The sequence below is a fragment of the Scomber japonicus genome, chromosome 19 (genome assembly GCF_027409825.1).
Source record: "Scomber japonicus isolate fScoJap1 chromosome 19, fScoJap1.pri, whole genome shotgun sequence".
Classification (NCBI taxonomy): Eukaryota; Metazoa; Chordata; class Actinopteri; order Scombriformes; family Scombridae; genus Scomber; species Scomber japonicus.
Genome location: NC_070596.1, coordinates 22,237,539 through 22,260,593, shown reverse-complemented (window position 1 = coordinate 22,260,593; position 23,055 = coordinate 22,237,539). Strand labels below are relative to the sequence as shown.

Below are 23,055 nucleotides of genomic sequence, written 5' to 3'. Positions count from 1 at the left end.
TTTGAAATATGCAAGTGAACAACATGAACAACCTATGGAACAACCTTTATAACAAATTTGGCCCTTTGTGGGCATGTGTGAACAATCTGACTTCATCACGTCATAACATTGCCAACAAAGTGGTTACAGCAGGCTGAAGCCCTGGCTTTTGACTTGCAGGGAGCATTTTTAGATATGTTTACCTCAAGTCTAACTTTGACATCCAACATCATAACAATATAAAAATTACAAATAGACATGTCACTTTTATAAATGATGCTCACATATTATGATTATGAAGAAAAGGTGGTTGAATCTAGTCAAAAAGAATTTCAATTTCAGGAATAATGATTTTAAATAAGTGAGGTGATGATTAATGATAATTATTTTAAAACATGTTGTCAAAATTGGAAAGAACCTTTGTCTCCCCTTAATCTACATGTATGTTATTATAAACTGTATTAACTATATTCCATTATAAGATTTTCTCTTAATTACTTGGACTGCTCATACGCTGAATTATTATGTATCGAATATCAAATCAAATTAAACTTGTTTGAATGTTTATGATGCACAATGGCACCCTCAGTGCAAACCTGCACTACAACATAACATGTCACACAGAGTTTATAAAAGCTTAATAAAAGTCATTAAACAAACATGTGAAACCAGAAGCATGAAGGGTTATAGGGCTGAATTAGACTAAACCTCTAAACCTGATCTTTCTTTATCTGAATAGGTGGTCTAAGGGTAGATGGTGTGGAATATTTTAAATGATGATGTAAATGTATCATTTTCAGCTTATAACTGAGTTATAATTAGGACTTTTGTGTCTGATATGTTTTATTTGTCACAAGAAAATATTAAATTGCCCAGTTAAAATTCTTAAAATTAGCCCATTCTTAGTGTGTATGCTGAAAGCTTCAGATTTCCACATCACATTTGTGTATCATCATGATGGCATCTTGGACCATGACTGGCTTCCAGACAAAATGCTGCTTGCTGGCTCACACCATCCACTCAGATTTAATGTAGGCACAATGAAAATTTGCCCTTTCAGCAGATGTGAAAACAAAACAAATCTCTAAAGACATATTTACAAGACAATCATGCTCTGTAAAATATAACCTGAGATGATTGAGTTTGAATGCCTATGAAAACCATTGAAAAGCAGAGCACACAGTTAAAAGTAACTTATTCAGAAGACAGTATCAATACAAAACAACTGATTTTATATGCAAAATTATTACACAATACCATTTCTCATTGGGAGGATGTTCATGGCTTTACCACGAGTTTTTATTTCAGTCTGAGATGAAAAAGAGAAAGTCAGAGTACCTGCTGCGTTACAGTCCATAAAACCGTTCCTGAACATGGATTACTTAATTACATACCTCTGAGTACCCCTAAAAAATCTTAAAACCAAGTCATTGTTAGCAGGTGGTAGTATAGGATTATTTCTAATGAGCAATAGGTCAAAAATATTTTCCAAGCTGTTGCTTGTAACGAGATATTTGAATATGTACAACACAAAGCATCAAATCTCAGTGACTTCCGGAGGCGTTTGATTCGTTGCGGATGACATCAGCTGTGGAGTGAGTGTGCGAAAAAACCGGGCGCCCTCTCCTCTCCCCGGTTACCGAATATGACACAATGTCTGCTGGTATAAAAAGCTAGGGCCACTCCTATCAAGGCTTCACTTGTGTGTCTGGAGACCACTCTGGTGCTCTCACTGCTGCAGCGAATAAAAGGGAGGAGGCTGCTGTTACTGCTGCTGCTGCTGCTGGGATCCTGCGCGTATTCAGGAGACAGAGAGTGAGAGGAGAGGATGGCCACCCTGGTAGAAACTGCAGATATGGAGACTTTAGGCGGTCAAAGCAACACCGGGGCATCTCCGACATCCTCGAGCCCCGCGCAGCACTTCACTGACAGCAAATTCTACTTGCTGGTGGTGATCGGGGAGATCATAACAGAGGATCACCTCAAGTGTGCCATTGCGGACATAGAGAAAGGTAAGATCGAGCTTCGTGAGGTGGATGTAGGCCACCGTGGGCTGAACTTCACATCTTTATAACAACTTGAACAGATGTATGGCTTAGAAGTTCGCTATATAGCTCTTTTAAGTTACATAGGATGTTGATGCACCTGTTTGTAACGCGAAACTTTACGCATTTTGCGTTATGCATGAGCCAATTACGCATAGGCTATTAAAGAGTTATTAATAGGCTAATGGCTTGAACTTATTTAATGAGCAACTAGAAGTGATGTTGTTCGTAATAGAGCTATTGAACAGCCCCTCCCAGTAACATCACCACTAGCTGTCGCCACATCTGGCCTCGAAAACACGCACAGGTACTTTCCTCGCCATCCATCCACTGTGTTTATGAGCAGTATAGCTCAGTATGAGTGTTTTTTTCTCCTAGTTTATTTAATTATGCCAATAGGCCCAGTGTTGTCATTTACACACACGTGGGCCAAGTCCTCTAATAAAGCTGACAGCAATGATTCAGCAGTAAATCTGGACTATGCGTCAATAATGCAGCGTATCGCATTTCTCTGGCTCCGGTGCGGCTGTGTTTTTTTCTCTCCTGCGAGGTTTATATTCAGGTGCGTCAGGCTTTTTGTTTCAGGAGAGCAGCGGGTCCCACGCATCAATTTACAATCAGGAGGAGAGGAGAGAGGACGGGGTTTACAGCAGCAGCTTCTCTCCTTTTGTGTTGTTGTTGTTGTGAAAGGAGGCCTGTCTATGCCGACAAATCCGAATCAATACCCGCACTGTTCCGAGACTAGAATGGCTGCTTGTCTTTAATAATGGGATAATATCTATTTATTCTCTTTACTATCCTGTGAGAATATTTCTCCCTCATCATCATCACCACCACCACCATCATCATCATCATCATCCCGCATCCAGCTCTCTCATCCTCACACCGGCTGGTGGGCGTGGTTCGGTCCGCACTGCGGTCCCTACGGAAAGCCACAAGGACCGATTTTCAAACAGAACAGAGCGATTTAGAAGCACCACAGCTGCTGTAGTGGTCTGGCTCCGTGGCCTGAGTGTACTGTTTGTGTGAGAGGAGAAGGAAAAGCAGATTGTGGCGCAGTAACTGTGTGGATGTGAAATAGCTTAAAAGAGTGGGTTTTTTTCTTCTTCTTTTTTTTTTTATTTTGCAGGCAGAAGGAAAACACATCAGGATTTCCTTCTGTTGCCAAGAAAGTGGCTTTGACAGAGGAAATGTTGGCTTTTATATATTTCCTGCAGTTTTCCTCACTGACAAAAACAAGCACATATTGAGTGTGACAATGTGTTGAATGTGTAGAAATGTTGCTTTGTATAGAGAAATATGTCTACCACCTGATTGAATTTAACCTGTTGGAGTCACAGTCCCTTTCACGTCCCTTTTATTATATGATTTTTCATCGATTGTTAAAATTGGGAGTTCAATCTTGACCTTGGAAACATTTTCACCTCAAGGTTCATTTAGTTGCTATACCTCTTGTGGAGTTGTTTTATATCACAGAATATTTTTCAGAAGATAAAGTTTTTGTATAGCTATAGCTTTATTTTCTGTTTTTGTTCTTCAAATCTACATGTAACATTACTCCTGTTTATCATTTTACTGTCTTCATAAATACCCACGTTAATCATTTAAGAGCCACACCCTTTGTTTTAAGTTTAGACGTTCTATTGTTATCACCTTTTTTGGTAAGAAATAAACTTTTATGTTCAGCTTGGTGTGCAGTTTACCTCAGAGGGGAAAACAACCTCCTTTTCCCCAGTTTATGTCGTCCCCTAAATTCACAAAGCCCTTCATTAGGCCATTACTTCACATAATTATGGAGAGACAGATACCACCATGACTCAGCTCAATGGAAGCTACCAGTGTGTCTGGCCTATGGCAAAGCAGTATCAGGGCTATAGATATTTCCTATTATAGATTACTTTTCTCATGCCAAAACAGTAACAAGTCTATTCATGTTGACTCTAAGATTTTCCAGTGAGCCGCAGGCAAAAGATCAGTGATATAGATGTGTGGGTGAGAGTGAGACTTTGTACATTTGCAATAGTTTGGACCTGTTGCCAAGTTCTCCATGTGCAATACCCACTGCGTGTATTGATACATTTTCAGACAGTGGAGCTAACATATGTGTCTTTTTGCTGTTGTCTTTTCTTTTCTTTGTTCTTTTTAAATTTCTTGTTGATTTGATTTATGTGTTTCTGTTTTGTTTTTTTGTCTTACAGGGATCCGATCTTGGGATACCAACCTGATTGACTGCAACCTGGACCAGGAACTCAAGCTGTTTGTCTCCAGACACTCAGCTCGTTTCTCTGCAGATGTCAAAGGTAAACTGGGAATAAAATCCTCAAAATTAAAGCAACGTAAGGTAATGGCACTCTAAAATGTTAGAGAGATCCACCAGGCATAGAAACTAATCATTATTCCATTCTCATATGGTTCTGTGAAAACTCTGAACAATCATATAATTTGGGCCACGGCTTCCACCTCCAGCTGCTCCCACGGGGAAAAGGAAAACTATATCTATATCTTCACTATTGTAGTGCGCGGAGGGGGTGGTGGTGGAGGGTCTGATAATGTGGGGGTGGGACATAGGAGGGAGGAGGGGTTGTTGCTGTTCAAGTTTTTTCAAAACGCTGTGTGAAATGCAAGAAAGGTAAGAGTCGCTTTAAACAACCTAATACCATATTTGATGATGCACTCCGTGATGGTTTTTATTTTATCATAAGACATCACTATTGTAAAGGTCTGGTTATGAATAGGCACAAAAACACAGGTTAGGTTTAGGGGAAGATAGTTGTTTGGGTTCTTTATTTTTTTAAATTTCAGATTAGTTGATAGGGACGATGCAAGTTGATATAGTACCACTTCCACTCATTAATAAGTTGAAATACTGATATTCTGCATACAGATATTATAGCTATTACTAGTTTCCAATTCCATTCCATAATTAGGCTTTTAGTAATAGAAAGAAAGAAAGAAAGAAAGAAAGATGTTAAATATTTAAATGATCACTCTGTTAAGGCCAGAGAAACATTGGCATGGATTTAAGTTACTATGTCCTTAAAGTTAAAGACTTTTGTTGCCATTTCAACAATAATAATCATGGGGTTAAGGTCAGGGAACAATTGTAGTTACTGTCCTGACATGCAGCTGTAAATGAGACACTAACAGACACACAGGAATGAATATTGGTCTCCTGTGGAAAAGTCCACTGTTAGGTTCTACCTTCCATCCAACAGTCCTCCTCCAGATGAAGTCATACTTGGGCAACTGATATTACAACCTTTTGTTTTTTTGTTTGTTTTCTTTTTTTCATTTTTCTTTGGAGGATAGCCTCAGTAGAACATTTCTGTAGCTGATTTTACTTTGATTATTAACATATGTTCCCAAAAGCTTTCATTGCAATCTAAAAAAACCCTGCAACACACACTTATCAGCAGCAGCATCGCAACATCACAGTCAACCCTTACTTCCCCTGCAGTATACTGTAAGTAGCACACAGCTTTTATTACCGATCCCTGGATACGCCCTGTCAGCATTTTGTTGCATGGTGCTCCTATAGCTGTATCCGTTGATAGTCGAGATGAAGGAGCGGCTCTACAAAGATGGAACAGATCCAGGGTGGCAGGACATGTGGTCTGCCAGTGGGCAGTATGGCCTTGACGGTCAGCAGCAGTTAAAGCCTCTGCTTGGATCTGCTCCATATTGGATATGACCAGCAGGGTTTCATATTTGGTTAGATTGACAATAGATTGATCCGGGCAACAAAAGCTGCTGCAGATTAAATCAGGCAGTTTTATTTTAATGCCTCATGATTCCTATGCAAGTAGTATTGTAGTAGCATGTAGTAGCATTCAAAGAGACTCTTAATCCCTACTCCCTTTTATCTCACCTTGTTTTGGATTTTCTCCCATCCTCCATTGTTCTCTCCCTCTCTTCCTCCTGTGTGCAGTTGCCTTGCAACCCAGTAGTAGATGCACAGTTGATTTGGGAGTAATTAGCAGTGTAGAATCCCCAATGGCAAGTGTCTGTTCATGAAAGTAAAGAAGGGAGGGGAACAGAGAGGACTCAGGGAACAGAGAGGGTGAGGGGAAATGACTGGAAGAGGAGGATGAGAGAAAGGCAAACAACAGGAGCAAGGGAGGAGGGGGATGAGCTAGGAAACAGCAAAGCATATGTTAGGAGAAGAGAATTAGGCAAGGATTGATGTGAGTGGTAACTAAGGCGCGACACCGAGACAGAAATGCAGTTCTGATAAGAGAATTACTGAAGTTAAGACATTGAGAGTCGATGCTGCGTATGCGGTACAACTGGAATAATGTTATTTTATATTCAATGCCTCAGGCTTGCCAAGTGCTTCTCAAGGGTAGCATTTTCATTGTGTTTTGAACTTTTTATATATGAACTGCCTAATGAAGGACTTCCTGGAAAACTACAGTATTTGCCTTGACATTGACTAAGACTTTTGTGTTTAAAAGATGGATTCACAATTTTTCAAATCTGTCTTAAAACAACAGTCAGGTGCCAAAATAAACATTTGCAATTTTTTTCCCACTGAAATCCTTCCTTCTATTCATACTGGCCATTAGAAGATCCCTGCATAATGCACTTTCAAAGTAAGTGATGGGAGACAAAATCCACAATCTGTGCAAAAATACATTTGAAAGTTTATTTGAGGATAATATGATGTTTCAGCTTTCCACATTGGTAAAATAAAGTCAACATCTTTCAAAGTCTTTTTAGAGCCAAATTCCCTCTTTTTTATCACAATGTTTCCACTGCAGCTGAACAGGAAAACACTGTCCATCGAGACACAAAGAGAGATATTTTTAACTAAAAAGACTCTAACTGTGGAAGATATCAATTTCATTTGACTAACTCAGAGAAATGAAGTCTTATACTACCTTCAGATAAACTTTTACAAAAAATACATTCTCAAAATGAGGACTGTGTATTTTGTCACCTATCACTTTCTAAGCACATTTCGAAGGCCAGGATGAATTAGATGAAATGATTCTGAATGTTTTTCTTTATGCTGTAACCATTCCTGACTGCTGGTTTAAGACAGACCTGAAAACTGTGAACCTGTCCTTCAGTTACCCTGCATACAATTACAATTGTTTTCTCATCTTAAAGGTGTTCATATAAAATTGACAATAACCTGGCTCTGTATGAAGGTAATGAAATCCACCTACATATAACATCTCATAAGCCTCTCTTTTAAGCTAAATTAACACATTAGCTATATCTCTTCTATTTAATCCTGATGATACAAAAACAAAGTCCAAGAACCATGTGTTGTGGTTTTATGGGACGTAATGTGAATGGGCATTTCACAAAATATCATGAAGCACACAATCACTGTGTTTTTTCAGGATAAAGATAATGGATTAGGGAGCTGAACTGCTGGCTTTATGTACAATACATCTCATTTCAACATAAGCATGTAGTAAAGATCAATAAAATCAATAAAACATCTTTATATGGAGGGCCATGTTAACTGAACTTTCCAGCACATGTCACATTACTGCAACGTAACCAATCTGATTCAGCCTCGGAACATTTAAAAAGCCCAAGAAAAAAAAAAACTTTTATATGTTTAGGTTTTTATGTTTACAGTGCATTCATTGGTTTGGGCTGAGTGCTTACTGGAAAACACTAACCAGTAGGTGGTATTGGGCAGAGGAGGACAAATGCAATTATCTGTCTGCTTGATAGATGACATGCTATCCATCATACTGCGTTAGTGCATATCCACACAAACGGTAAGGCTGGACCCCACAGTGAGGAGGAATAAAAAGGGAAAAAAGAGGCCAGACAGGAGACCCCCGTTGTGTCTCTTTGATGGATATATGATACTTCTGGCTACATATTGATTTCCCAGAACTCTGCCTTCACTACAGACGGCACTCAAGCCTAAAAAGCAACTGGAGAGTTAAAAGGCCGTCCCTAAACCCACAAATCCATTATTGAAGACAATATTTCAGCTTGTGATCAATAGTAATTAAGACTTGTGTTGACTTTCATGAATGAGTTTGTCTGAGATAAAGATCCTCCTGATAACCTCAACAGTTTTTACAAATACGATAGTCGTTTTCAATTGATGTCTACAAAATGGTCTGACCTGACTGGTCAGTTCTGTAGCTGGAAATCAGAAGATTAATCGATCAGTCATGCATTATTCAAGCTGGATTACCCCTCATATTTGTAACTAAGAGACATGCCCCGCCCCCCAAATAATAACCCTAACCCTAAGATTTTATGACTTTAGAAATAGTTGTCTGTTTTCATTCTATTGTCTATTGAGTGTTTTTACCATCACCATCTATCACCATCTTACCTTACAAGGCAACTGGATTCACAAGACCAGGCAAAATTCCTCATAGGATGCTGATAACTTGAAGCCAGTGATCTTATGAATCCAGCTGCTACCCCTCTCTTGTTTAAGCTTACTTGGTTCCTTCCAGCTAGAGAACACCATGTAGTAGCAGTGAATGTGAAGCTAGTATGAGGCTTTGGCCATCAGAATGAGTCAAATAAAGTTGATATCTTTCGTCTTTTTAGTGCCAAAATCCTTCTTTTGGTTACAACCCTTCCACTGCTGCTGAACAGGAAAACACTGTCTGTCTGTGGGAGATACTCACTTTGTTTTGATAACTCTGGCAGCTGAAGCCCCATATTATCTTCAGCTAAATACATCTTTGCGTAAAATGAGGACTGTCGATTTTGTCCCTCATCACGTAGACTGAAAACACATTAGGAACTGATCTTTTAATGGCCAATATGGACAGGGGGAATGGCCACAGCAAGGAAAACCTATTTAAATCTTTAATTTGGACACCTACCTGTTGTGATGAGACATATTTGAAAAAAATGTAATAGGTTTGGTTACTTAGTTTAGTGTGAACATTAATTTAGGCTTTGTGAAACTGTGCCAGGTCCAAAATATTGACTGAATGCCTCCTCAATTATAATGTCATCACTATTGCCTTTCTCCTGCCAGGTTGTCATTGGGGTTGAGAGGTTACTTCCTAACGATAATGATTGTAAAGGGTTTAAAGCCAAATGTCACCACACCAGTGATTGACTTTTCTATGAGTCAACCAGCTTAACAGCAAAGTCAGTGCCATTAAGTTCCATATGTATGCTAGTTCCCCTTTTAGTCCAGTTGTGTGGGGACACGGGAGAAAGTGACATTGAAAATTGTGCTCAGGGGCCCCAATCTTTGGCACTGAAAGTCACAGAGGGTCAATTATTCTGTAATGGTGGAAAGGGGATTGACAGAGAAGAAGGACAGATTGGTGACACATGCAGGGGATCCACCTAAGGAGCTAAAATTATCATCCTTATGTTCAAGGTCTTTTCTGATCCAAAAGGAAGGAGGCACCAAATGTAGTTGTTCCACTGATCTATTCTTGGTGCAGTGCCATCCACATCGATGTTCCCCTGTCTGGTTCAGCCTGTGACAGGCAGGCTATACCAGTCTTGCACTTTCTATTCAGCCAGAAGGAGAATGCTCAGTGATGCATGTTACATTACCTCGTCTCCTGCAGAGAGAGAGACACAGAAGGCGTTAAGGATTTTTATATTGATCAAGGTAATTGTCAGGGTCAAGCAAGCTCCAGTGAACAATCTGTCATTTTTTGACGAGGCAGCCTAGACACACAGCAATTTGGATTGGGTGATGGTGGTGCTAATGGTGGCTGCTCTGTGTTTCATGTAGGAATTGCAACATTTTCTGTTTCACCAGACAGAAAAAGGCCAGTACTGTGTGAAGGGTGTAACCCACAGGGAGACACAAAGAGAAACAAGATGCCTTTCTATTACATTAGCAATTGCAGATATGGCTTGTTTACAGTAGCATAAGCAGGAGGAACAATAGATACATGATTGATAGTTCTCCCGTTTCACAGACCACTGAGTACTGTTTCCTCAGTGTTGTTAGAGGAGCTCTGGTCATCAGTTTAAGACTGCTGCCTCTTCAGAACAAAGCTCAGCAAAGCTGGTTTCTCCCAACTGGGATTTTGATTATCTTGGTATGATGCTGACACAGATATCTACTTTCAATTGCTAATAAAGTGCATATGCAAAGGGAGTAGGCTTTCATGAGGAGCTGAGACTTGTTAAATATGATGCCATAAAGGGAACAAAAGGTGCAACACACTGTCAAGGTCAGTGAAAATGAAAAATCAAGGCATAAGATTTTGGTCGTAGTGGTAGTGATATGAAATAAAACTAATGCAATCACAGCCTTTTTCCCTGTAAAGCATATCACAAAATTGTCACTCAACACCATCATTTCATTTCATAGGAAAACAAGTAGACTCAGAGGCTAAATTGCTGTTAAAATATACATATATGTATTTTTTGTGTTTGAATTTATTTTTTTGCTTGACACTTTAATGTCAAATGACTTCAAATCTGTGGCACCTTCATTTATTGTGTTGCTTAAAACAGACCTGTTACCTGTTACATTCACTAGTGGTCATTTTTGTAAATCAATATTTAGTTTACTGTTATTAATTAAAAACTTGAAACTTGAAAAAAGAGAGAGCTAAAGATATTTTGGTGCAAAACATGCAGAAAAGAAAGAAGAAATTGCAAAAAACCTCATCTATAAAAAAACACACATCAAAAGGATGATGCCTTTTTCTCATTAAAGTACCTGTCGTGATATTAAATTTATATGAAAGCTCAAAATAAAAGTCATACTGAAAATATTTTTCCTTTCGGATAACTAACTCCATAAAATAAATGGAGTGCAATATTGCAACTGCTAAAGGGTTGACATGTGGCTAGAAAATAACGACACTAAGAGTCATTATGTCTACCTCCACTAAACTCCCCAGAATATTAGAGGCTAATAGTCATACTGTGTGCATGCCGCTTCACTATTAACAGCACTGAATGAAAGACTTTTTCCATATGGAGTGACAGCCCACTGGGAGTAGGAAGCAGCCGGGTTAATGGCTATGCTCCATGATGAGAATTTGCAATATGAAATATGTATGGAGGAATTGGCCCAGCAGCCAGATAACTGCTGCAGTCGCACATCTCTGGGGATGAAGCACACTCTGTCTTCGAAAATTATGCTTCTGCATTTAATGATATCCAAGCAACACTGCATTGCCCTCTGAACCTGACATTGAACATATCTTGTTTTTGTTTTTCTTATTCTAAGAATCCTGGTGGCAGTATTTTCTTCATTTTTACCAGCGGAAATGTATCTAAATGAACAAATTCACACGTGTCTTCTGTCACATTTGTATTTTTAAAATATTAATGCGATAACAAGGAGAAGAAACGAAGACACACTGAGTTTGATGTGTTGATGAATCATGATGCTCGAGATAACCTGTCAGTACCTCCTTAGGGAAAGAATACCTCCTAATACACAGAGACACAAAAAGTCACACAGTGGGATCAAAGTCATTATCATAATCAATGATCTAAAACCTAATACGATTGATTAAAATCCTGTCACACGCCACTGCTCACGTTGCGTGTGGTAGACCAAACCATTCTCCATTATACAGAGACCAAACATTTGCAGGTCTTACAGTTAAGCAGACGATCATGATGTCTCGTCTCATCTTTTTTGTCATCTCATAGGCAGTCAGTCCAATTAGAGAAGTCAAGGTTTATTTGTTTTTATATCTTTTATTTCTGACATCTGACAGTTATACCTAGTCTTGTTTTAAAGCTGTGTGATCTTCTATACAATGTACAAATATGTTAAAAAAATAGTACATCTTGTAATGATTTCTAATAAGCTAATAACACTGCTATAAAGCTGTATTAATTAATATTTTTATATTTCATATACAGGGGCTTTACAACAATATCGTTGCATGATTTAGAGTTTAAAAAACTTGACAAGCCGTTTTGGCTCATGTCTCTTTAAGGCCCCCTCCCTATGAGCCCATTGTGATTGGCCACAGTCAACTTCTGGTGGTTTTGCGGTTACGTAAACAAACAATAGTTGTCAGATATCAATTATTTTTCTTGAAATGTAAACTTCTCAAATACATCCATTTATATTTGAGCCCAAATCCTATCCAAAATACAGAAGTGGACAACATGAACAACCCATGGAACAACCTTAGCAACAAAGGCTACAGAACAAATGTCAAAAAATCTGACATCATCACCAGTTTTCAGGAGCACACAGCTGTGCTAAGAACCAGACAGCAGACAGTCAAAGTTAACAATGAGAATTTAGCAGCTAATGGCTCAAATATTTCCTTTAAGAGCAGCTGGAGACACTAAGAAAGATAAAAGTGAATACTGTCTGGATGTTTATTTTTTTGGTGGCCTAATATGTTTAACATATCAGCTTTACAAGGTGATAAAGTCATTGTTTACAGCATTTTGTGTTGCACTTAGTGTCCACAAATCAATTGTAGAAGATTTAAGTTCTTGTGATTATCTCCAGATAGATATTTCAGTTTCAATAAATTAATAAATAATAAACGAATACAGGAAATATATTATAGAATTTAATTAAGCTAAAAAAAATCCTGACTATAATTTCAAAACACAGCGGTATGGAGATAAGTTTAACACCGTCTCATAACAAAGAAAGATGGAGGAGGAATTTAATCTTGAAAAAGGTTTCAATGCCGAGTAGTGGGATTCAGGGTATAAGGAGGTTGTTATACTCTCATCTCTAGGGATTTCATATCCATCTCAATGATAAAGACCTTTACCCGGCAGAGACCATTAACATTTACACAGCCATATTAGAACTGCCAGATCGTCTGTGTTTGATGAATCGGTTCATGAATTTGCTGAGCCCTGCACCCTTACAGGAACCAGAGGAGCTGAGAGTCATTACGACTTTGTAATCAGACATAATGAGGAATGATTCCATCCAAACAGAGATTAAATTCAGATCTTGTGTCAGTGTACAGATCCATACTGACTAAAACTGAATAGAAAAGATGTACCAGGTTTTATAAAATTGCTGTTTTCCACTCACAGTCATACTTACTTATAGTAAGTGAAAAAAAATTAAATAGTAAGGAAAATTACATACTAAAAGTGTACAAAATACTATGGTAGTCAACAGGAGTACACAAACACATATGAGAATGCTTCAAAAGAAAGTGAATATTGTATGCTTTTCTGTATTTGTGTTTTATGTGTGTGGTTTTGAGTTCAAATAATTAACATATTGTGATATTTACTTTGGTCAAAGTCATACTAGAAGGACAGAGGTGAAATATGAGGATATTTGATATTCTTTGTGATGCTGATGGTTTGAAAAAAAGTGAAGAATGGCAGGTCCAGACTGACCAGAAATTACTCAAAGTCAAAGTAATTCTATTTGATTGTGCAATGCATCATGTCTCCAGAGAAAGATTTGTTGAGTTTTCATGTATTCATATTTGAGGCAGGGCATGTATCATATTTCTTGGTATGATTAAATTATGTGTCCATTAACTTTTTGAGTTTTTTTCTTTTTTGTTTTACAGGTCAGAGAATTCTTCACCACAAAAGTAATGTCCTGGAGACGGTGGTACTCATCAACCCTTCTGATGAAGCAGTCAGTATTGAGGTAAAATGATAAGTCATTCTATTATAACCTCTGTTATTCTCATAAGCATTTATTTTTTCTAATATTCTTCTATTAGCGAAGAATGACTAACAAAGATATTTGTGAAACTTGAAAAGGATTATTATTACGCCTTGATAGTCCACCATGTTTAGCCAATTATCCATCCTTGTAATGTGAACTGCTGATGGTTGGAATAATTAGAAACCCAGGGGACCAGACTAATGCTTAATTTTCTCTTAGAATAACAAGTGAAGCCTTTTACCTTTTTATTACTGCGGTAAACCTTTGGCTGCATATTGATATCAGATATGAGCAAACATGACGCAAAATGTTCTCTTCTGTAACTACTTCTTTTCAGCATTGCCTCCAACCACCAGCCATGACTGCAGTCAATCTTTGCATTACTATCTCACAGCACAGCAGGATTGACCTGGCCAGCCGCCCAGAACAGCTGATGTTGCTAAAGTGAAAAAAAAACAAAAAAACAACAGAAAGGGCTAGGAAGGATAGAGGGATAAAAAGGAAATTTAGAAGAGCGGATGGCAAGAGAACAAGTCAACTAATTAGCTAATGGATTAGAGTGATGTGAAACTGATGATATTTCAAATACACTGAATCATTAAGCTGATTGCTGCAGCAGTAAAGCATTGTATCCCCTGTTTCCGCATATATTGACTGATATAATTATTTTATATTTTTCCTTTTTTTTAAGCAGTTGCAATAAATACATTGTTTATTTTTTCCAACTTTTCTTTGATTTTTTTTTTGGTTGTTTTTGTTGATTCAGTTTCAGCCTCTCTGTTATACGAAATGCCGTCATTTTCTGCTTTTCATTTTCAGTCTCGTTTGATGATCTCAGACTCTGCCAGACACAAACTTCTGGTCCTCTCAGGGCAATGCTCTGAAAACACTGGCGAGCTAATTCTTCAGTCTGGATCTTTCTCTTTCTCCAACTTTATAGACATATTTGCTGACCAAGAGGTGAGTCAACATAAGGTTTGCTTTTGCAAGCACACTAAATTTTCCACATGACCTATGATGTACCTATGATTATATTTTCCACATGTTGCTGCCATGAAAAAACCAAAACAATTTTGGTGGTTTACTTTAATGGAAGGCTTCCATTATCTTCTAATTAGATGAGGATATTTTAAAACCCTTTCGTGACATGTTGAATAAATTAAACAGGCATAGTGGTTGCACTACTGAAAATCTACCATTAGACTTAAGAATTACTGACAGACATACTACAGACATACATATATACATATTGAATAATTGCATTGTATCATTCATTTCATTACTGACTCCAGTAAGTTAAAAGTCACTTCACTTTTCTTATGTCCAGATTGGTGAATTGCTCAGCACTATTCACCCAGCAAACAAAGCCAACCTTACACTCTCCTGCCCTGAACAAGGTGACTGGAAAAACTCCAACTTGGACAAACACAACCTACAGGACTTCATTAACATGAAACTGAACTCCACCCTCATACTCCCTGAAATGGAGGGTCTCTCAGAGTTTACAGAGTACTTATCTGAATCAGTAGAGATCCCATCTCCTTTTGACATGTTGGAACCACCAACCTCAGGCGGATTCCTCAAACTCTCCAAACCCTGCTGTTACATTTTCCCCGGTGGTCGTGGTGACTCCGCTCTCTTTGCTGTCAATGGCTTCAACATGCTGATTAATGGTGGCTCGGACAGGAAGTCATGCTTCTGGAAGCTGGTGAGACATCTGGACCGGGTAGACTCCATCCTCCTGACACACATCGGGGACGATAACCTGCCAGGCATCAATAGCATGCTGCAAAGGAAGATTGCAGAGCTTGAAGAGGAACAGTCACAGGGTTCCACAGCCAACAGTGACTGGGTGAAGAACATGATTTCACCAGATATTGGTGTTGTGTTTGTGAATCTTCCTGAAAACCTGGATAACCCTGAACCCAATTACAGAGTGAGGAGGAATGTTGAGGAGGCAGCATTCACTCAACAGTTCCTCACCAAGCTGAATTTGAGGATAGAGCCTTTGCAAAAACCTGTTGGAAATGCTATAGAACCCATCATACTTTTTCAGAAAATGGGTGTGGGGAAGCTTGAGATGTATGTTCTTAATCCATCAAAGAACAGCAAAGAGATGCAACACTTTATGAAACAGTGGACAGGTAGTGAAAAAGACACCGCTTCTATTCTGCTGCCAAATGGAAAAGAGTCTGAATTCCCCGTCTCTTACTTGACTTCAATCTCTTCACTCATTGTGTGGCACCCTGCAAATCCATCAGATAAGGTTGTTCGTGTTCTCTTTCCTGGAAATGCCACCCAGCATCACATCTTTGAAGGTTTAGAAAAGTTAAAGCATTTGGACTTCTTGAAGCAGCCAGTTGTCACTCAAAAAGCGATGTCCTCTAATATGCCATCAACACCGACTCTAAAGCAAGCTAAGATGAAACACAGAACAGACAGCAAAGAGAGTTTGAAGTCTACCCCGAAACCATCACCAAGCAAAAGCATCAGGAAGGATTCAAAGGAGGAAGCACCAGAAAAGGCAAAAACAGATGCAGAATCCTCCCATGAAAAAACACAAAAGACAGAGAAAAAAGAAAAGGCCCCACTGAAAAGGGAAAAAGCAAAGGCACATGAGAAAGAATCAAAAGCAAAGGCAGAGCAAACCGCTCAAAATGAAACCCCAGAAAAAAAGAAGCCCGAAATAAAATCAAAATCTGAAAAGGAAAGGATTACAAAGAGGGACACCAAAGTATCTGTGGAAAAGAGAAAGGAGGTTAAAAAAGAAGTAACAAAGAAAGATGATACACCCAAACACGAAATTAAAAAAGAAGACAAAATGAAGAAAGAGGAGGTAAAGAGAGTTATAAAAAGAGACATCAAAAGAGATTCTCCTCTGAAGGAAAAGAAGGAAGAAAAGAAAGAGCTAAAGAAAGATGTGAAAAAGCCCTTGAAAGACATAAAAAAGACATCCACTGCAGGTGAGGAAAAAAGTCCAAAACCAAAGCCCCTGAAAAAAGACGATGCCTCAAAGAAGGACGCAGCAATCCCATCAAAGTTAAAAGAGAAAGGAAAGGTGATAAAGAAGGAGACAAAGAAGGAGACAAAGGTGGATAGTGTTAAACTTGCAGCTACTGCAGCTACTGCAGCAGCTGTAGCGGCTGTTGCAGCTGTTGTAGAGGATCCAGAAGTGGAGAGATCTCTGATGTCCTCACCAGAGGACCTCACAAAGGACTTTGAGGAGCTCAAAGCAGAGTTTGTGGAGGATGATGCAACTGTACAACAAATTAAGGAGGAAGAGTCTGTGATGATCCACCATGAAGAAGTAATCCAGACTAAAGAGTCACCTGAGGCATTAGAGTCTGTGGATGAGGGTATAACCACAACGGAGGCTGAAGGAGACAACGGAGAGACTCCAGATGAACAGGTTCCTAAGGGAAAACTCAATAGCAGTGTAAGTGAGAAGTTTGAAGATGAAGGCACTGTAATGGAAGAGACATCCGAAGGAGGGGATTATGAAGAGAAGGGAGAAATAGAAGAAGTTTATGAACCACAGAGAGTGGAATCAGATAAAGAAAAGCTTACACCCACTGAAGATAAACACATTGATGAAGTTAAACCAGGAGATAGTGCTAAGGACAATGATGATGTGACAGATGAAAATGCAGAAGGTCAGCTTATACGTGAAAGAGAAACTGAGAAACAGAAAATGTTTGTATCAGCTTCACCCAAAGTGTCCTCGCCAGTTTCCCCAGCTGCATCTATCCATGATGAAATGATTCCAGTTGGCTTTGAAAGCTCAACAGCCTCAGATGACGAAAATAGAGATGAACCCCATGAGGATTACACCATCACCTCTGCCCACACTCAGTCCACCATTGAGATCTCAAGTGTGCCTACTCCTATGGATGAGATGTTAACTCCAAGGGACATTATGAGTGATGAAATGAATATGAATGATGAGACTGAATCTCCATTACAGGATGTTGGCAGGTTTGGTACCTCACTATCTGGAGAGTTTGATAGGAAGAGGATCTCTCCTCTTCAGGATTTGGTGGGATCAGATCACTCTCAAAGTGATGCAACAGAAGGCCACGACTACAACCACTCCGCTTCCACGATATCTCCCCCTTCATCACTAGAAGAGGATAAATTCTGTAAGGAGTTTCCCTGTGAAGGGAAAGCTGAAGGGTTTGCTACTGCTCAAGATACTACTGAGAAGTTTGATGCGGACTCAGCTAGACTCACTTCAGCTTCCACAACATCACCTCTTGTACGTTCACCCTCAGTAGACAGGAAAGACATGTTTGATTCTACATCATTGTTTGCTGCTCCAATAGAACTGTCCACCACTCTGACAGGGAGCACCAAAGCAGCAGCTGAGTCCTCAATCAGCCCAGATGACAAGACATGGGAAGGGGCAAATTCTCCTCAGTCATCTGGTCACACACCTTACTATCAGTCTCCAGTAGATGAAAAAGCAGGAGGTCTACCACATTTGTCAGAAGACAAAGCACGGGGTCCAGTAATTGTGGAGGTCACAAGTGATAAAGAGGACTCCTCCAACAGGGTTACCCCAGAGCCTACTGAGCCAGAACCAGAGAGTTCCTTCCCAGCAGAGAGAGTAATGTCCCCTCTCTCAAAAAGTCCCCCTCCAACTGAGCCTGAATCCACAATGAAGAATGAAAAGTTATCCTTTGATATAGATCACAAGAAAACTGAGGAAAACATCCATTCAACACTAATGACCAAACAGGAATCAGACACCAATCCTTTCACAGCATTCAAAGAAGAGAGTAAAATGTCCATTTCAGAGGGTACCACCTCAGACAAGTCAGGTACACCTCTGGAGGAAGTGGTAGCAGAGGACACATTTTCACATTTAGCTTCAGCGTCCACTGCCTCCTTGGCCACCAGCTCCTTTCCAGAGCCCACCACTGATTCTCCTTCCCTCCATGCTGAGGTAGGCTCTCCTCACTCAACAGAAGTAGATGACTCTCTGTCTGTCTCTGTGGTTCAGACCCCAACCACCTTCCATGAAGCCGAGGGATCACCATCTAAGGAAGATAGCCCCAGGCCCATGTCCATCTCCCCAGACATCTCACCAAAGACAAAAAGTAGAGGACAGATGCAAGATACAAAATCCCCAGAGCACTCTACTATGTCAATAGAGTTTGGCCAAGAGTCCCCTGACCACTCCTTAGCCCTCGACTTTAGTAGGCAATCTCCAGAGCACCCATCTTTGGGAGGCAGCTCACGTGCTACGGAGAATGGTCCAACTGAGGTTGACTACAGTCCCTCAGATGGAACTGATGGAAAACCATCTAGAGAGACAATTTCTACAGTGGAGAAGGCGTTGCTTTTTGAAGATAGTGATTCAGCCCGTGCCACTTCTGCAACGCCATCAGATGCATCTCAGTCCACTCCCTCTGTTACAACCCCATGCCAAATGGCAGAAATGCCACCTGGTGTGGTTGAGCAGACAGAAAGGTCTCCGGTCACCCCAAAAGCAGCCTCTCTCACCCACTCTCCCCATTCCAATGAGTCATCCCCAGTGCTGGGAGGTCCCCCGGGTAAAGATAGCACCAGCCCAATTTCACCATCCATGGAGAGCATTGCTTATAAATCTGACACACAGCAAAAATACGACAAGTCACCCTCACCTCCTCAAGCCACTTCCCCATCATCCTCTTTTTCATTTTCAAAAGAAGGGACTCTAGCCCAGGCAAAGGAGACTAATCCCTTTAAATGTGAGGATTTTACACTTGAAGCAAAATCCCCTGTGAGCCCCAAAATTCCTTCCCCAACATCCCTACCTCTCTTCTCTGATCTGTCTAAGTACAATTCTGCGTGTGGCTCCAGGGACCCAGATTCCACAAAGAAGAGTCCCTCAGCTCCATCTAGGACAGATGTCGACCTCTGCCTAGTCACTTCATGCGAGTATCGTCACCCCAAGACAGAACTCTCCCCATCTTTCATCAACCCCAACCCTCTTGAATATTTCATCAATGAAGAGAACAACTTGCAAGAGGGGAAGCCTCTGGCCAAGTTAGGAGGAGGGCCCCCACCACCAGGGGGTAAGCTGTCTGCCAAGCAATGTGAGGAGACCCCACCCACATCCATCAGTGAATCTGCTCCCTCTCAAACTGATTCAGATGTTCCACCAGGGACAGAAGAGTGCCCCTCCATTACAGCAGATGCTAACATTGATTCTGAGGATGACTCTGAGACTCTGCCTACTGATAGAACCCTTACCTACAGGCATGCAGATCCTCCTCCAGTGGCACTCAGGGATTCTGCTCCATCTTCAGGCCACCACGATGTCTGCATGGTAGATCCAGAGGCCCTTAAAGCGGAAGAAAACCTTCATAATGCTAATGCAGATGGAAAGACCAAGAAGAAAAAGCTCTTGAAGAAGTCCTCCTCTCCAGCCAGGAAGACTGGTCTATCAAAAGTGAAGGACTCAAAGACGGCCTCTCCTAAGAAGAGTGTCGGAGAAGGGAAAGATGCCAAAAATGCAACCAATACCTCTGCATCCAGAGGTGTAAAAAGTGCTACATCAGGTGAGTACTATTTACTAATTGCTTCATTTATATTGCTTCTTTCCTGCATATTATTTGCTTATATTTCTGCCTTTTTCAGGTACTGGCAGTGGAAAGGTATCAGGCGGGGCAGCTCTGCCCAACTGTCCTCCCATGTACATGGATTTGGTTTACATCCCCAATCACTGCAGTGCCAAGAATGTGGATGCTGAGTTCTTTAAGCGTGTGCGATCTTCTTATTATGTGGTCAGTGGCAATGACCAGACAGCTCAGGAGCCCAGTAGGGCTGTTCTTGATGCTCTATTGGAAGGAAAGGCCCAGTGGGGAAACAATATGCAGGTAAATAACCAGTTTTTATATGATAATTATATGCAATAATATGATACTATTTATCTATGCAGAGTTCCATATGCATTCTGTATACATTGCTCTTTGGACAGAAATATTATTTGTTTTATTTTGTTTGACATGAAAACAGTGAGGTTACACCTTTGACCTTCAACTCAAGACTTTTGTCTAATTTTGTCTTCTATACTTAATAGGTTAATAAGTTATGAACTGATTCTGCAGAGTTTAATTAAAACATGTAAACCTGAATAAACCAGCCTAAAATCATGGTCCTGCCATTGATCTAAAAGAGTGATATAAATAACTTTTGTTTCCATTTCTCCGTGGATCCATGGAAGTAATGCTGAATTATTGCTGGAATCTGTGTGCACCCACATTATAGTGCCATTTCTCAGTCAAATCTTCAAACAGCTATGAAATGTGTATAGGTTTTTTTTATATATTCAAGAGGCTACTGCCATGAAGTTATGAGATGTGACATTATGTGATGTGATGTGATTATGATGAATGATCAAGAAACTGCATGATCAGCATGACAAGACATCTGGAGGGAGGGGGAGTAGGAAGAGGAGGAAGAAACATAAGAATAACTTTTGTTGAAAAATGATTTTCTGAATGCTTGAGCTGAGGAACCTCTTTCTCTCTGATTCCAGGTTACCCTTATTCCAACCCATGACACTGATGTGATGAGAGAGTGGTACCAGCAGACCCACGACAAGCAGCAGGAGCTGAACATTATGGTCCTGGCTAGCAGCAGCACTGTTGTAATGCAGGATGAGTCATTCCCGGCTTGTAAGATAGAGATGTAGGCCTGTTCAGCAAGAGATTGTGGATCAGGACACCTAGTGACTAATAAGAGAGGGATCACTATTTGAGGAACAAAATAAATTTATGTAGCATAAAACCTAAGCATACACTTAAAACACTTATATGCTAAAAATTGATACTCCTTGTGTACTAAACCCCAAAAGATAAATATCTGCAATGAGGACTAGCACTATAACAAATTAGCTTTGAGGGGCTCCTTAGTGTTTTTTAGAGTAGCCATTGAATGAAATATATGAAGTAACACATCCTTAACATCCTCAAAGTGTTTAGGTATAAATGGATTGTACTGGAAGGAAATTAGAAACCAAAAAACCAGCCTAGCTATGATTGTTCAATTATACCAACTCTAGAACAGCTCAAGTAATGATGTTGTTGATGTGCTGAGTTTCTTTTACATCCCCACGTCAAACTATATGAGAGCTTTTAATCAATTTTAGTACTTTAAAGGAACAAAATGTCCCCTCTTGCGGTATTTTCTTACATGACGGCTGTTACAGTATCCACACCAAAGGATAAAACAACATGATTTCTGTTCTTGCCTTATAGGTATGTCAAAATGAATGTATAAGAACTGATGCAACTAGCAGGCAGGTAACTCAACCCCAAAAGGACTGTTAAATGGTTACATAGTTGAATCATGGTGAATATAAATTAGTTTGAAGGGATACTCATCGTTGATTAGCATTAATATGATGTCCATATTCATTCTGGGCAAAACAGAGTGCCCTAACCATTGTAAAACTGTTCCTTATGGCTGGGTTTTATTTGATTGACAAAGGGTTTTTTTCTCCATTTGGCCTGGTTTACGTTATTGCTGATGTATGAATATTTATTTACTATATTAACTTATTGTGCTTTTTGTGCCCAGATAGCCTTTTACACTGTTCAAAAGGATGTTTTTCTCTTTTTTTCAAATGCCCTCCCTTGCCTGTGTCTCATCTGTAAAATGTTATCATTTTCCACAATGTAAGCTTCTATTTTTGTTTGTTTGTCGATTGAGTTTCATTTCAAATTGCGTGTTTTATTTGAGTTATTTCAAAAAGAGACAATGACGTCTTATTTCTTATACCTCTTTTTATGTAATCATTGAGCTATGGGGGAGTTAGCCTTTTCCCATTGTAAAGCTGGTGAAGCAGGATATTTTCATAAAACTTAAAATGTCTTGTTTTTCTAAAGCATTGTACTATAATTATAAATAGCTTTGTGGCCAGTGGAGTGGTTGGAAGACATGTGCATGAGTTATGACACAGTAGGATTTTCTTTTTTTTAAGGGGGATTTTGCTCAAACTTGCATTAAGGAACAACAGGGCTATATAGTCTAAATAAATAAATGTAAGGAGCATTTTATTATTTTTGCAAGTTGTGCCATGACATTGTATACTACACTAACTCCAGCGGTGCCCATGCACTGTATACGAAACTTGATTCTGAGAGCAGTGCAGTGCAGATTTTCAGGTTGATGTGAGCATTTAAGGGAGGCTGAAAATGTATTGTGATATGAGAGTTTCTCTTCTTCAGGCAGGATGAAGGATGAAGAAACAGCTTCTAGTAGAGGCGTAGTATTGAAAGGGGCAGCACACAGAGGTGCAAGTGAATGACTTGTGTGTTTTAGATGAAAGTATGTAAAACGAATACTAGACACTTTAAACACAAACATGACACATACCAAACAGTACAGAGGCCACAGACCAACTTTGACAGACCAGCTTCTGGACGAACATTTAACAAATCACCACTCGATGATTACAGACTTTGGTAATTTGGGTTATTCAAT

At 39.7% G+C, this 23,055-nt stretch overlaps 1 protein-coding gene across 1 annotated transcript; it reads left to right on the top strand.

Moving 5' to 3' along the window:
• Positions 1-1,807: 1,807 nt before the first annotated feature.
• Positions 1,808-21,262, top strand: map1b (microtubule-associated protein 1B). The gene is made up of 7 exons (XM_053340094.1): positions 1,808-1,991; positions 4,223-4,324; positions 13,478-13,560; positions 14,401-14,541; positions 14,909-20,130; positions 20,216-20,444; positions 21,107-21,262. Exons 1-7 carry the CDS (start codon positions 1,808-1,810, stop codon positions 21,260-21,262), a joined length of 6,117 nt encoding a protein of 2,038 aa, XP_053196069.1.
• The last annotated feature ends 1,793 nt before the right edge of the window (positions 21,263-23,055 follow it).